This window comes from Micromesistius poutassou, assembly GCF_964030765.1.
Source record: "Micromesistius poutassou genome assembly, chromosome: 2".
NCBI classification, from domain to species: domain Eukaryota; kingdom Metazoa; phylum Chordata; class Actinopteri; order Gadiformes; family Gadidae; genus Micromesistius; species Micromesistius poutassou.
Window position 1 is genome coordinate 19,185,539 of NC_140272.1, and position 15,922 is coordinate 19,201,460.

General features: G+C 42.9%; 1 protein-coding gene across 1 annotated transcript; it reads left to right on the top strand.

Annotated features, from left to right (window-relative positions):
* Positions 1 to 366: 366 nt before the first annotated feature.
* On the top strand, positions 367 to 15,197 carry LOC311338495 (SRSF protein kinase 3-like). Its single transcript, XM_084463775.1, has 15 exons — positions 367 to 491; positions 1,159 to 1,470; positions 1,638 to 1,746; positions 2,591 to 2,678; positions 4,706 to 4,796; positions 5,058 to 5,164; positions 5,256 to 5,421; positions 5,645 to 5,670; positions 5,777 to 5,833; positions 7,802 to 8,234; positions 8,459 to 8,589; positions 9,787 to 9,894; positions 11,370 to 11,439; positions 12,723 to 12,815; positions 14,724 to 15,197. The coding sequence occupies exons 2-15, from the start codon at positions 1,230 to 1,232 to the stop codon at positions 14,912 to 14,914; spliced, it is 1,911 nt and encodes a 636-aa protein (XP_084319901.1). The 5' UTR covers positions 367 to 491; positions 1,159 to 1,229; the 3' UTR covers positions 14,915 to 15,197.
* The last annotated feature ends 725 nt before the right edge of the window (positions 15,198 to 15,922 follow it).

Sequence of the window (15,922 nt, forward strand, 5' to 3'; positions counted from 1 at the left end):
TTTATTTGTCACGTGGACTCGATGAACTCGATGGGTCGCATGACATGGGGCTATGGACAATTAAAAATGAATTTTCCATTTAAATATTCATATAAATAAGATTAGGTGTTTTTCATCCATCTGTATTGATGTATATTGATGACGGTCCTCCGTGACACCCCTGCGGTTGGGATCGAGCGCTGGGAGCCGGAGGAGGTGAGCTCTCTAACTCATAACTTATATCTCATGAGACAGCTGATCCGTTCAAATGAACTACAGTACAAGGTCTGGGACTGAATAATGTCTTCGGTGTGAACTTGAAGGACGCGGGACAGTCCAGCTTCCCTTTCCGCTCTACGCGTCAACTCCGCTCCTTTGGCGCAGTGTGTTTTTTTTCCCAGCGCACGCCACGCGGGCCATCAAATCAAACTGAGGCGAGAACGCAGCGCCAATATCTGCGGGTAAAGTTTCAAAGTTACCAAAGAGTAGGACTAGACATCTTTTCCACCAACGTAAGTCGATTATTGGGACGGTAACAGCATGAGGTGTCAAGTATTTCAGCATGACTGTCTGGTTTAGTGTAGAGGCAAATTAGTTGTCGGAGTTAAACCCGCCACAAGTGTTGAGGATTAACGGGTCGCTCTGGGTCTTCGGTGTTTCCATGGAACTTAACCCCCATTGAAGAACACAACACAGGCCTATTAGTTACGGATACGGGAGTTCAATTATATTGGAAATACTTTTGGGTGACTCAATTTGTAGGATTCGTGGTCACAACTAATCGTGTTACTAAGTGTCAGAGCTCTAGGTAATATGTAAGGATAGCCCTTAATGAGACGTGTAACATGGCGAAGAGACATATGCCTATAAAGCATAACGTTAGCAGATAACGCAAAAAGTGTTTAGTTCAGCGTTCAGTTGCGACACATGCCAGTTGCAGGGGCTATTTACGTTGACATACCACTCACTGTAACCCATCTAAAAATAAACCCACGGCCACCCCTTCAAATGTCATCGCCAACAGCCTATCGGGAGTCACTTGTAAAATGTATGGCTATCGACTCACGACTGCCGGTTCAACCCCTGCTGACCCTTACCCACCCACTACAAGCACCCGAGGGACACTGACTGCCCAGCGCTTGTGTTTGCAAGTATCCCGAATACCCTCTTTTGTTGTAGGTTAGGAGTTGAGAACCACACAGCCCCCACTAGAGCCGCCTTCGTCTCCTTGACTTGGGTCTTTTTTGACCATGTCCTCATATGCTGCCGCGTTTTCAGCCCTGTCCCTTAAGCCACAGGAAAATACACAGCCCCCTCCCAGCCCCCCGCCTCCCTCAGACACAGTGGTTAGTGTTGTTGTTAACGAGCCCCCCAGCAAGCCCGACCATCCCACAGTTCACCCACCACCTGTGGTAGATCCCCGAACGACCTCCCCGGAGCTTTTAGGACTCGAGGATGAACAGCAGGAGAGTTCAGAGGATTACTGCGTAGGTAAGTAAGTTGTACTCTTTTTGACAAATGGAACAGTTTAAAAACCCAGACCATTTCATTACATTTATTTAGCTGAGGCTTGGGTCCAAAGCGACTTACAGGCCATGTGGCAGAGTGATGGTGACGGTGATGGTGATGGTGGTGGTGGGTGGACATTGTGTTTGTAGGTGGCTACTACGCTGTGGACATTGGGGAGATCTTCATCGACCGCTACCAAGTGGTGAGGAAGCTGGGATGGGGCCATTTCTCCACAGTGTGGCTCTGCTGGGACATGGAGTAAGTCAGCCACCCACACAGTTGTATCATTCATTCGTTCATTCATTCATTCATTCGTATTATTAAAGTCGCAATGTGTCGCACGCAGTTCAACTAGCTCGTAGCCGAAAGTAACCTGGACATATCTGTAGTTGATGCCAATAGATCAATAATGTAATCAATAGGAAAATAGGAGAAATGCTGGCGAGGGCCGTACCATTCTTTGTTTACAAGAATCGTACTATCGTACTGCGCTTGCGTCACACAATTGCACAGCCAGTTTGAGTGTGCTGAACACTTATTGAGGGTTTTTTGATTCTGAAAGTCTCCTGCCTACTTAATCTGAGGTGCTCAATCTAACACATTGCGACTTTGATCTTAAAGACACAGTGTGTAGAATTTAGTGGCATCTAGCACAACCCACTTGGCAGAAATGTAATATATCAAAGACGTTTTAATGAGTTTATGATATCATGAAAAGAACATGATAAGAATGGTGTTTCGGTTCCCTTGGAACGAGCCCTTTATATCTACATTGGGGAGCGGGTCCTCTTCCGTCCTCTTTCCTCTTTGTAAGCTATGATCTATACTTTTACAGACAAAATTACTTTAAAAGTTTAAAAAATCTATCAAGGAACCTCGTCACTCTATGCTGTGGTAGACGATGACATCATGTTGGAACAGTAGAGGCCACCGTAGGTTCTCCTGCGTCGTTGGAGCGGGAGAGGTGTGTGTGTGTGGGGGGGGGGGAGTATTCAGTGGGTTGTATGCAACCTCACCGCTAGATGCCACTAAATCCTACAAAATGCACCAGTTAATGTGACTCAACACTGAAGGTGTCGTTCTTTAAATGATTTGTGTTTAGGAAGAGCCACTTCGTTGCTCTGAAGGTGGTGAAGAGTGCGACAATATTCACAGAGACGGCTCTCGATGAGATCAAACTGCTGAAATGTGTCAGTTGGCCTTCTTTCTTCCTTGGTTATTCATATCAAATCATATATATATATATATATTATTCTAATCAAAGTCAACAACATTTTGCTAAGTTATTTTATTTGTATACATTTTGTATCTGCCATTAGTAAGCTTGTTAAATCCTGTATTGTCTTGCAACAACATGGTAGGAAAATTGTTATTATTAATACATTCTTCTACTATTAATGCTACTAACTTCCACTATTATTGCTAATAATAATAAACAGGAAAATAGTTAATATAACTATTCATAAAATGTATGAGTCTAAATAACAAAATATATATTTTTGGATTACATCCCTACCAAAATGCATAATAGCAAAACTCGCAAAGTTCGAAAACAAATCTTCTAATTAGGACTCCTTAGAAGTGACAGCGACGTTGCAGTATAGGAACAGATAATGTCCAAACAAAGGACCTACAAAGTGGAATAAACCTCTGAATCCCTCAGTCTCTTCAGGGGCTGTTAATCAACAACAGTGATCATTGCGATGCTGATAACACAATGTCATTATTTACACCACTTGAGAAGTGGTTTCTAATTAAGAAGCTGCTATACAGAGGATGTAGAAACAGCTGCTGTCCTCGTGACATGATCTTTATCTCGGGAACGTGATGAACAGGCCATATGAAGCTGTCTCCGTGCTGCAATATGAAAAATCCCAATAATTATAATGTTAGATGTATTTTAGGGGTGTGCATCTCTCCTTTATAGGACGGTCCGATACGTCTCTAGATACATGCGCTACAATACGATTCAGGGACGATACACTTTAATATGGAATGATTAGATGCGATTCGATTCAACGCTCTAACGATCTGATGCGATCTGATTTAATCTGATAGATACAGTAAATATTTGTTGAATTTTAGCACAAAATATTTATTTTTTCGACTCTTTTGCTCTCGATTGCTAGAATATATATATTTTTCAACCAATCTGATTCTTTTCGAGGGATCTGATTGGTCCTAAAAAATAATATTTAATGCACAGCACTAATAAATACCAATTGAACACTTGATGGCGTTTTTTTTGTTTAAGTCAGTGACTTTCGATGTTCGCCTTGTTGAAAATAAAGAGTACATTAAAATGTCCTTTAATTTGATTGCTAATAGTTTCTGATTAGTCAAAAAATAAAACGCAAAGGACTTCCACACGTTTGATCAGATTCATATTCGCTGGTGCACTGAAAATAGTTTTAACCGTTTTTGGACATGTTGTATTTAAGCAATCTTACACTCGATGGCGTTCTTGAATGTCATTATTGGTACGCGAAGCACAGCCGTAGGAACAAGTTACGAAGTCCGGTGCTTCAAGTACCAATAATGACATTCAAGAACGCCATCGAGTGTAAGATTGCGATTCAATAACACAAACCATCTTCATTATCAACAATATTGTAAAATATTTTCATATTGTGGGTTAATTTGCCCTCAAATTCAAGCTGAAATTCAACCCGAGTTCATCTCCATCAAAAAATAATTCCTATAGTAACGATAGCCGACTCTTGGTCAGTTGAACGTTGTTATGGAAACTAGGCTCATGAAAGTAGTTTCGGCTAGTTAGCGTAGCGATACTTTCTGTAATTAGGCACGCTCCTTTTGTCCGTTCTTTCACCAGGCATTTAAACACGCTTGAGAATGGGAATTGACCAATCGGAGTGCTTGCTTAAACTTGCGTGTTATTGAATGTTCTATTTTTAATATGGTTGTTTTTCGCACGCTCACAAATCCAGTAGTCGCATCTGTGTTAATCCAACCGGTTACCGATTTGTATCCGTGAATCATTACACCCCTAATGTATTTAGTATTATTAATATTATATAACTAACGTGATTCTGATTCTTTGATATAATTAGGCCTACTATCATCATTTATAACACTACAAATGCAATCGGTGTTTCATTAAAGTTCAATCCCCTTTTTAGTCCAAAATCATATCATGTATTTGACTCTGAATCACTTGTTTAGCGGTATTTTGTTAAGTTTTCTGTTATACTTTAAGGTGAGAGACAGCGACCCTAAGGACCCTACGAGAGGCAATGTGGTACAGCTCATTGATGACTTCAGGGTCAGCGGAGTGAACGGAGAGCAACGTATCCTGTACTGATTGAATATGTTACACATCATGAACATTTCATAGGTCCATGATATATTACAGATCATAACTATGTCGAATACTTTGTTGTTTTCAAACAGTAGTGCTAAATATGTAGCGCTTGTAATGTATCTGCTTCCATTGCTGCCATTGTCAGGGGTTGGCTATTAGGAACTGTGTGTGTGTGTGTGTGTGTGTGTGTGTGTGTGTGTGTGTGTGTAACTCTGAGAGTGCTTCCTTGATTTGATTGGTTGGCCAGACGTGTGCATGGTTCTGGAAGTGCTGGGCCACCAGCTCCTGAAGTGGATCATAAAGTCAAACTACCACGGCCTCCCGCTGCCCTGCGTCAGGAGCATCATCAAACAGGTGCCCCCGTGCGCTCTCATGACAAACTTGGATTTCAGTGTGAAACTGAAACTGAAAGTGATACTGAGTCCAATTGTTGTTCCTTCTGCAGGTTCTGCAGGGCTTGGATTATTTGCACACAAAATGCAAGATCATACACACGGACATCAAGCCAGAGAACATCCTTTTGAGGGTGGATGAGGTTTACATTCAGAGACTAGCGGCCAACACCAAACTGTGGCAGCTGCCCAAATCCCCAGCGTCATCCAGCTCCTCACGTGAGTGACGCCTGATCTCTCATTTATTGATGAATCTGCTGATGGTCTGTTTCTTTGGTATTACTCTGTTCATGCAAATTGATGCAAGAAATACTGAAACATTATAAAAAAAAAAAAAAAGACTTGAATATAACATAAAATGTAATATAAGCATTCATGTTTGTTTTAAGCATATATTTTTTTTTTTAACATTGCGCATATGTTGACTCTACTTCCTTACTAGAAAATACCAGCACAGGAGAGAAACAGGTGGGTATCTGAAAACAAATATTAGGAGTTTATGAGTGACAGAGGCTTGAATTGGTATGTGAAGGTGAAGGTGTGTCTTGTTAATCACGGCGCATGCCCTCCACAGAGCCTCTTCAACCTGCTGGGGAAGCTCAACGGGGTTTTCCACTCATTGGGAACGTGGGTAAGATGTCTTCCGAGCGTTAACCCAGATCTGTCAACTCTATTGAGTTTCTGAATTGGTCTAATGAGGGCTTTCCGACCTCGTGTGCCTTATTCATACATGGTTGTTATTAGGCCTGGGGCGATATGGCTGAAAGACATATCACGATATAACTTGATCACATTGATCGATATCGATAGCTATTGATAATTGTAATGACCTAAAAAGACTAGGAATTAGCATGCTGGATTTAAACACTTCTGGTTAACACTTAATACGACCTTCCACTGTTCTTCACTGATAAATACTCCAATGTCGACACAACAATGAAAAACACTCAAATATTTTAAATAAGTACGGAACCGTGTTTGTGTAACAAACCCAGCTGCTAGATTCTGTGGTCCAGTCTCTTATCGATATATATATATGGAACATGTTTTATATTGATATTGATCAAAAGTCTATCACGATACGATAATTTATTGTTTTATTGCCCAGGCCTAGAAACTCTAGGTTGAGAAACTAGAGTTTCTCAACCTCTAGTTGTAATTAAACCCAAAGCTATAATGTGGAAACCCTGGTCGATAATGTAACAAATTTCTGAGCGTATAATTAAATAATATTTTGCCTATATTGTATAACATTTTGGTTCACCTATTACGTAATGAAGCAAGCGTAATAATATTCTCCTTACTTATGCAGGCATAATTATTTTATTTTGCATTGCATTTGATCACATTATAAAATGAGTCAATTTATGGGTACAACATGGGTAATTGTTCAATGGAAAGTGTACTATGCATGCAAATCAATTATTCAGTAACTTTTACTTATTTATTCAGGGCTCAAAGTGCATTGACATTTTTTGAGTGCATGGCAACGACTATTGGTTGGTTGAAAATAATAATAACAAACAGCTTCTTCTGAAACATAAAAATTGTGTTCATCTACAGAAGCACTTTAGTGAAAGATTGCGGATTGTACATTGGCTACCAGACGTGAGAGTTTACAATGGCATTTTATTTAGATTTTTAACCAGAAAAATAAAAAGTCATTGAGATTAAAAAGTGTCCTGGCCGAGACAGGCAGCAGGAGCCTACAGTCGCACATAGCCAACACACAAAACATTAGAAAATAGACATTAAACACAAACATTAGACTAAAAAAACTAAAACAGTCGGCAGGGGGAGGGGGGATATCAATATCGCAAGACATTTCGGGATGCTCAAGGAGGCAAGTAATAATAAAAAAATTAATAAAGTTGAGCAAAAAAGTGTAGTAGTGTAGTGTATAGTAGTAAGATGTTATTGTGTTAAACCTTATTTCATCCATTTGGCTTAAATCGACTGCACTCCACTGCACAAATACATGCAAAGAAAAGGTTTCCGAAAAGGGGTGACCTGTACAGTGTGACCTTCCTGCATCCAATTATATTCACACATAATGAGCAGGCCTTTTTCAAGATCGAATGGGCCAATTAAAGTGTTTCCCCTGGATTGTTTTGTAGCAGCGGTGCTGTGAGTTGGGTCACAGCACCTGGGTCCGGGGGCATGCCCCCCCCCCCCCGGAAGGAAAATAACCCTTTAAATGGTTACATCTGGTGAGATTTCTTTGGGAACAATTTACAGATTGAGCTTCCAAATATGACTTAACAACCAACAGAGTCAAGGTATCTGCTGAGACCAGATCATTGTGCAAATGTGCCTTGCACTTGGCAGAAACTAAGTTAATCTTTTATGTTCATTTTCAGCTATTTCTTTGATATTTATCATAAGCCTTAGAAAAAAATAGATGAACGTAAAATAGATTTTTTTTTTTTTGCAATATATATTTTTTTGCAGTGGCGCTGACAATCCAGCAGCGGCGGTGCGCCACTGCTGGATGCATATAGGAGGAAAACACAGAATTATTCTTAATGTTATGAAATGCATTCATATAACAACACATTCTCCGTGGCCGTCTGCCCCCGTCCCGTCCCTCGGCCCTCAGACGGGCAGGGTCTCCCGGCGCCAGATGACCAGACTGAGCAGGAAGGAAAACCGGAAGCGCGACGGCGGCGGCGATGGCGGCGGCGACGGCGGCGGCGGACGGGAGGGCGGCGGCGGGGAGGAGAGCGCGGCCGGCCGCGGCCGTGGGTTCAAACGCCACGTGTCGTTCGTCGATGACCTCACGCCGCCCGGCACCCCTAGCGACGACCGCCCCCCGGAGCAGCAGCGACGCCGGCCGCAGGACAAACCCTTTCACAGGCGGAGCATGACGCTGTTGGAGGACCTCGACGACACGGAGCGGAGCTACCCTGACACGCTGCCCTCCCCCTGCCCGCTGACAGCAGCACGCCGCCCCAAGGCCTGCCCCCGATCGCTGTTGCTGCACCAGACTGCAGAGAGCCAGCTACAAACGCCGCTGTCTTCGTCGTTACAAGGTCAGAATGCTACGATATACAACGATACCTTTGTCTGTTTTGAGTCATTTGTAGCTTTAAGGCCACGTCCACACTAACACAGGTGTATTTTGATTGAATAGATTTATTTGAGCAGTTTTTGGCCTTTTATCCAATTTATATGGCTTATCTTTTTTTAATTTTTTTATAAATGTTTGTTATACTAGTTTGCTGAATGTCTAATTCAACAAGCCTTTGTTATACAGGTCTGGCTGGGGTGGGCGCGGTAACAGGTGGAGACACTGTTGACTCTGACATGCTTGTGAACCTGCTAAAGCCACAGAATGCTGACAAAATCTTAATTAAGATCGCCGACTTGGGGAACGCCTGCTGGGTGGTGAGTGACACAGTCCCAACACAAAGATTTCCAAAGGACACTGACAAGTTGTTGAAACTTGTCAGTGACCCAAAACATTTTACGTAAAATACAAAAGATAATGTTGGGTTAGGAGTAGGCATGTTAGCACACGAAAGATATTTCTAAACGGACTCAAACTCAGAAACTCATGTTACGTCGTTTTTTTGTGTTCAGTTTAACAGCTGTATGTAAAAGCTTTTCCTCTCAGTGAGGAATAGCTAAATAACAATAATATTGTACAGGGGGATGTGTCTACTACACACCTGCCGACTGTCTTGTCAGGAAAATGTCAAAAGGTATATAAATATACCTGCAAGTTGTGTGATCTGAATCAGTGCTTGTGTAGTTTGTACTGGGGGAGTGTAAGCCAGGAGGAGAAATAGACTCGAGAGATTGCAATGGATTTCATGGAACGTCATTTTTTGATGCTTAACGCAAACCTAGCTGGGGGGTGCTGTCGGCGGCCTATGACATTAGACTGCATAACCCGTAATAAAAGATTTTCAAACCTGAACCAAACGTATTTTTATTCAAAGATCAACAGTCTGTCATTAGTCTTTAGTCTGCCACAAAAAAACAACATTAAAATCATGAACTCAAGTGTCACTGTGGGAAAAAAACACAAGCACTGTTGTAACAGTGCGGATAGAATAAATCGGACCTTACAGGCTATAGCCCTAACGCTAATAATAAGCCTTGCCAAAATTATTATTACAACTAAATTATCGAAATAATTGTGTTGATGATTCGCTTTGTGTAAGTTAACCCGACGTCACACAGAGCCACGACCAGTCAATCACTGCTGGCTGCTGCAACTTGCGCTCTCCTCATCTAGGGCCTACTGTCTTAATTGTAGAACGTCAAAAAAAAAGAAACAAAATAGATACAGCGTAGCTGTAGGGCTGATGCAGCCAGACTCAAACCTCTCTACGGTCAGTTTTAATGTTTATCAGACAATAACTACTCAACATTCTGCTTTAGTATAATTTTCAGGACTATTAGGGCCGCGGATTTGGGATTCGGGACAACAGCTTAGATTTTTTGTCGGGACGTCTGGTCACACCTACACGCAGGCCGTACGATCCCATCTCAATCCCATTCTGCTTGGCTAGAGCCTTTGGTCGGGGCTAAAGGAATCCTGAATAGCCCCCTCATCCTCCTCCTCTCCTCCCTCAGAACAAGCACTTCAGCGAGGACATCCAGACGTGTCAGTACCGCTCGGTGGAGGTGCTGATCGGCGCAGACTACGGCCCGCCCGCCGACATCTGGAGCACCGCCTGCATGGTTCGCCCCCCCCGGCCGCCTTGACTTGAAATGCGTGTGATTCCCCTGGGCCGTCACACGCATTTCCACGCATTTCACACGCATTTCCACACGCAGAACCACGCCTAAAGCACAGGCACCTGTCTCAAGGGCCTCAAACACTTCACTTAAGACATATTACTGCCAAGTATCATGCCTTCTCACCCTTTCTTCTGTAGCGTGATTAAGAGACTTAAAGTGATATAACATAACCTTTATTATTCTACGTCTCGTTTAAGAATGCTTGATTCTGATTGGCTGTGAGGAGGCAATTAACCCGGCAGGTTGCCCGCTGACTGAGCACAGCGTCGTCAAATAGTAGATCAATACGCCGCTTGTAATTTTTTTTCTATCACAGAAAAGTCAAACATGAGGTCCATTGTAAAGATAAACCTTGTTTTAAAAAGTTTCTAAAATGTGTCGGAAATCTATCGGAGGGTCAGTCGATACATGTTTCGCAAGCGAGATACAATGTAGCAACTATGTCATTAAACTAGTGATCCGATGCAGCCTTGTGTTGTTGCTATAGAAACTAATAAGCTACAGCTGAGCTAACGGGGAGCGTACCTATGTTCCCCGGGTCCTATGTTCCCCGGTCGCGACTGTGTTTTTTCGTAGGCGGAATCCGGGAAAGGTTCCGCCTCAAGCGCTAGGATTGGACAGGCAAACTCACACGCTGACTCCTAACCCTAACCCTAAACATAACCGTAACCCTCACCCTAACCATAACCGTAACCGTAACCCTCACCCTAACCATAACCATAACCGTAACCCTAATATTCATGATTCTTCCGGATTCCACCTACGAAAAATTCGCTAACGTTATTCACCGTGGTTCTAAAGGGGACTACTTTTTGAGGGAGATGAACTCAAACAAAGTATACATTTATTAAGCATGCAATTTGAATAAGAAAAAGCTGAATTCTTAAAGTATTTGAATTCTTTTATTATGTTGGCAAGCAAGAAGTAGAATAAACGGGATAATCACCTCAAGGCAGGGCAATAAACAGTTTGATCCGGCTAGAATAAACAGTTTGATCCGGCTAGTGGACGGTTACCGTCCACTTGAATTGAACTTGCCCGAAACGAAGTCGAGGGCGGTAACCGTCCACTAGCCGGGCCACTAAACAAACTGTTTATTGCCCTGCCTTGAGGTGATTATCCTTTACTTATTTACATATTCGTTTATCGGCCAAACCAGTTAACGTATAGTCGTTTCTTGGCACCAACGCGAACATTTAACTTTTGGCAAAACCAGTTAATGTATAGTCGTTTCTTGGCACCAACACAAACATTTAACTTTCGGCCAAACCAGTTAACGTGCAGTCGTTTCTTGGCACCAACACGAACATTTAACTTTCGGCCAAACCAGTTAACGTGCAGTCGTTTCTTGGCACCAACACGAACATTTAACTTTCAAAATGTTCGTGTGTGTGTGTGTGTGTTCTGATTGACAGGCCTTTGAACTGGCCACGGGGGAGTATCTGTTCGAGCCTCAAGCAGCTGATGCCTTCTCACGAGATGAAGGTGTGTGTGTTTGGATGTGGCGGGGGGGGGGGGGGGGTTACTCTTCATTTCAGGGGTTTTCTCCGCTGCTGCTCCCATGATATTTACTACCACTATTTACTATTGAGTCATGTAGTAGACGCTGTAGTAGAGTTGGTTTTCACATACAAGGAATTTGTTTTGGTCTCGGCGGTGCATCACAATATACGTGTGGATTCATGGCGCGTTTCCAGCGGCGGGTACGCTTCGGCCCAGCACGCCTTGGCCCAGCACGCCTTGGCCCAGCACGCCTTGGCCCAGCACTCCTTGGCCCAGCACGCCTTGGCCCAGCACGCCTTGGCCCAGCACGCTTCGGCCCAGCACGCCTTGGCCCAGTAGTGAAGGTGCGGTTTGGCCCAGCTCAGTTACGGCTCCCGTTTCCTCCACCGCCAGTCAGTACCCTTACGGTAGGGCGGGGTTTAAGCCGGACGGCGATAGCCCCCGGCAGCTACGTAAGCATCGTGACCTCACAGCAGCCCGACACAGCGTAGACGGCTAATAAATCTAATAAAGGAAAAAGAAGAACACAATGCGACACAATGAACAAAGAGCAACAATGTAGGACGTCCAAGAAGGACGGCAAACTTTTGCCCAACATTTTCTTCAATAAACAAAGCTTTCGGCGTTGTCCAGAAATACTTTGCGGGTAGTACTGTGTTTGTTTGTTATTATCCCCCTGTCGCACGGGAGTGACGATTCTGTCGTCCAATCAACGGACGGCGTGTGTAGCTCGAACTTGTCGGCACCCTTTCAGGCGTCTCAGTACCCCGACGGGAGGAGTACTGCGTGATGAGTACGGCTCATCACGGCTCAGTCCGGACCCCGCCCACTTTTGGCGGTGGAAACGCGAACCGTGCCGCTACCTTTGAAAGACCGAACCGACCCGCACCCGCCGGTGGAAACGCACCATAAGTGAATGTGACTAAATGGACTGAATTCATACAGCTCTTGTACCAAAAGGGCTTTACGATATTGCCTAACACTCACCCATTCATGCACACATTCACGGAGGTGTCAGCCACGCAGGGCGACAGCCAGCTCGACCGGAGCAGTTAGGGTGAGGGCGTCTCGCTCAGGGACACCTCGACACTCACAGCTAGGAGGAGGAGGAGCCGGGGATCGAACCAGCAACTTTGCGGTCACCAGCCAACCTGCTCTACCTCCTGAGCTACTGCTGCTCAAGTCCTCACATGTTGAAGTGAATGTGATGAAGTTAATGTGTCAGCCCGACAATGCTCACAGACCCTTACTCCGTCTCCCCCCAGATCACATCGCCCACATCATGGAGCTGCTCGGACCACTTCCCATACAGTTTGCCCTCTCTGGGACCAGATCCAAGCACTACTTCAACCGTAAAGGTGATTTTGTACATCCTAACGAGTCATTCAGAAGGAGTTCTTCCACATAGTATTTTGCATTACCATTATGTGTAAGTAACATTGATCCCTTTGACAATTCCTTTGATATTTTAAATAACAATCCCTAAATCCCTTAATTGTAAAAAATTGTATTGCCTTCAATTATTTATTAATCATTAGGTACGTTTTTTTCCGCCAAATTGGGCTACTTTTGATCACGTTTTAATCACGGCTGGAAAAATTTGCATTGGGCTGGTTTTTAAAAAAAACTGGAAGGATTATTATAATTATTTTTACAAACATCAATCAATACCAATAGACGTGAGGTTGATGTTTCGATTTTACCCAATAACGTTAGTATTAAGGGGTGGGAGCTGAGCTCCTGTCCAATAGGGGCGGGGGAGGGCCATCAGACCTGTCACTATGTACATTGCCTGTACATAGTTCTCCGGTTGATGTTCTTTAAGTTCTTGTAGGATTATTTCAAGTTGAAGTTCTACATAATTGTAAGATCATTTTATGTTTGACTATTTGACTACTACTATATGTCACAGCCACAGTTAAATAAATTGAACTCTGGCTCTCAGAAGAGGAAGGTGAAGAAAGACAGGGAGAGAAGACAAAATCTAGGAAGTCAGGTTCTGACTAACTTATTTTCTAAGAAAGGTGAGCACAAACGTTTAAACACACAAGATGAAACCCCATTCTTAACTACCTCTGTTATCGTTGCTAAACAAACAGAGACAACCCAAAGCAAGAGCAGACAATAGGCTACACTTTCAAATGATGAGGCCTTGGTTATTAAGGTAAAGGATAGATAAAGTGTACGGTAGGCTAATATTGCAACAGCAGGCTACTGATTTGAAGCAAGCTAATATTAAATTAATACTAAGCGATTATTAGGCTACATGATAAATAATTAAGCAATCTTACACGAGATGGCGTTCTTGAATGTCATTATTGGTACGCAAATTTTAATTATTCCCATTAAATTACTTTTAAATTACTCTTAACTTATTGTAACAGATACTTTTAACCATTTCGCTTATTTATGTTTTTTAAAAATTAATAATTCATTCTTATTGTATCATCTTAATGTGGGTTACAAATGCTTATTTGTACATTACTTAATTCAATCAATGCAACCACCAGCAGCTCACTCGTAATGATATGTAAATTGTATACTTAAGCAATAGAGCACGACAAATACTGATAAAACGGTTACGTAAGTATGGCGAAATGAAAGTCATAGACACCCTCAATTTTGAAAAAGCTAGAAAGTTGGAAAAGCATTTTTTTTAACGAATACAAAAAAGTAGTCCCTCCTGGCTGTCGGCAAAGTGTACGGTGGTTGCTATGCAACACACCGTAGCGTCCTTCAGAGAGAAGGCTAAAGACAGTAGCTTGGTTCGCCGGCAATTTAGCCTACTATCGAGTTCACTCACTGTGAACTCTGTGTATTGTACTGTGTACTGTGTACTGTACTGTGTACTGTGTACTGTGTACTGTGTATTGCTTTACAACATTTCCACCCTCTCCATCAATCAATGTTTTTAGGCTTCAGTGAACTATGCTATCGCTTTTATATATAAACAAACAACAGTTCAAGTTAGGCGCGGAGTGATACTGAACTCTGTAAACTGAACGGGCGTCATAGCTGTGTGTATACGCTCAATATACAACAGTTAGGAACCAATCAGATTGCTTGATTTAAGTTTTATAATAGTTTTATAAAGTTTTATAATTTTATAATTTTTTGTTATATTATTTAATTGCATTACGCTCCCCATCTATTTATTCTGCCGTGACTTTCACGTGTGTGTGTGTGTGTGCGTATTCATCAAAGCTCTGGCGTAGCCCGGGAATTTGCCTCACGGGACAAATGAAGTGTTACCTTTATCTCTTCAGGACAACTGCGGCGCATCTCCAAGCTGAAGCCCTGGAGCCTGTGTGAGATCCTCCAGGATAAGTTCGAGTGGCGCCGCGAGCAGGCCGCCCAGTTCAGCTCCTTCCTGCTCACCATGCTGGAGCCCCAGCCGGGGCGGAGGGCCACGGCGGCACAGTGTTTACGACACCCCTGGCTGGTGGCCGCCTCGTAGACGTAACTTCTCACTATGCACACACTTGTTTTGCGTTGTGGTGGAATCATCGATTCGCTGTTTCCCTGCTTCCGCCATGTTGCGACTTCCGGCAATTTACAAAATATTGGATAGGGTTAGCCAGAAGCTCGGGAAAAGTTGTTTGCCGAACGGTGCGCTTTCTCTATCATTTAGTTCCCAAAACCTTGTAGTTTACCGCAACTGCGATGCATGAATTATGCTGACTGCTTTAATATAAGCCTGATGACATGACCCATGACGCTGGTTTCGTAATTTGCAATAAATCGACTCATTATGAACAGTGTGTTTATTTTTTCTCCTGCTTATTCTTCTTAGAACGACTAAAGACAAAAATAAGATAATATCTAGAATGACGGAAGTGAAGTGATAATAGCGCTGTTACTCCATAACTGCAAAAATAAGACCTTGCTGATCAACAGTAGCCGTGTAGTGAAAATCAGAGAGTGTCTAAATATATATGGTAAGAATACAAATTGGAATAACTATATATCTGGCCAATCAGGGCATCTCTTTCGTGATTGACTTGCGGAATCCATCTGGCCTGTCAATCCCATTTCCAGTCGGTAATTTTACTACCAAGTACTAATATAGTATTACTATTATAGCTACGCACATAGCCTACTGTTTGAGTGTTTATCTGCATATGGAGAATAAAGCAGATGACAGCAGAAATCAGAGTCCTCTGGAGTCTCCTCACTCGCTGCACGGTCGGAGCAGATAGCTTCAAATGCACAAAGGAAGGAACCGATATTAAGGTCATCAAAGCCAGAAATCACTTGGCTTTTCATGCCCTTCATGCGGCCTGTTCTGAACAAGCCACTTCGCCAATGCTGCTGATTCTGTTCACAAAGTGACAGGCCCGATGAGTGAGAACAATTAAAATGCAGGCCTTTGTAATGTGTGTGTCATTCCGATTCATAAAGTAATAACACATGCATCATGTACACTTGAGGGGGAAATTGTTTTCATTGAATGTCATTTATTTTC

Excerpts from the sequence above, each read along its gene's own strand:
- LOC311338495 (XM_084463775.1), top strand. The coding sequence starts at position 1,230 with ATGTCCTCATATGCTGCCGCGTTTTCAGCCCTGTCCCTTAAGCCACAG. Across the intron at positions 1,747-2,590 it reads TGGCTCTGCTGGGACATGGA|GAAGAGCCACTTCGTTGCTC; the intron begins GTAAGTCAGCCA and ends ATTTGTGTTTAG. Across the intron at positions 12,816-14,723 it reads GCACTACTTCAACCGTAAAG|GACAACTGCGGCGCATCTCC; the intron begins GTGATTTTGTAC and ends TTATCTCTTCAG.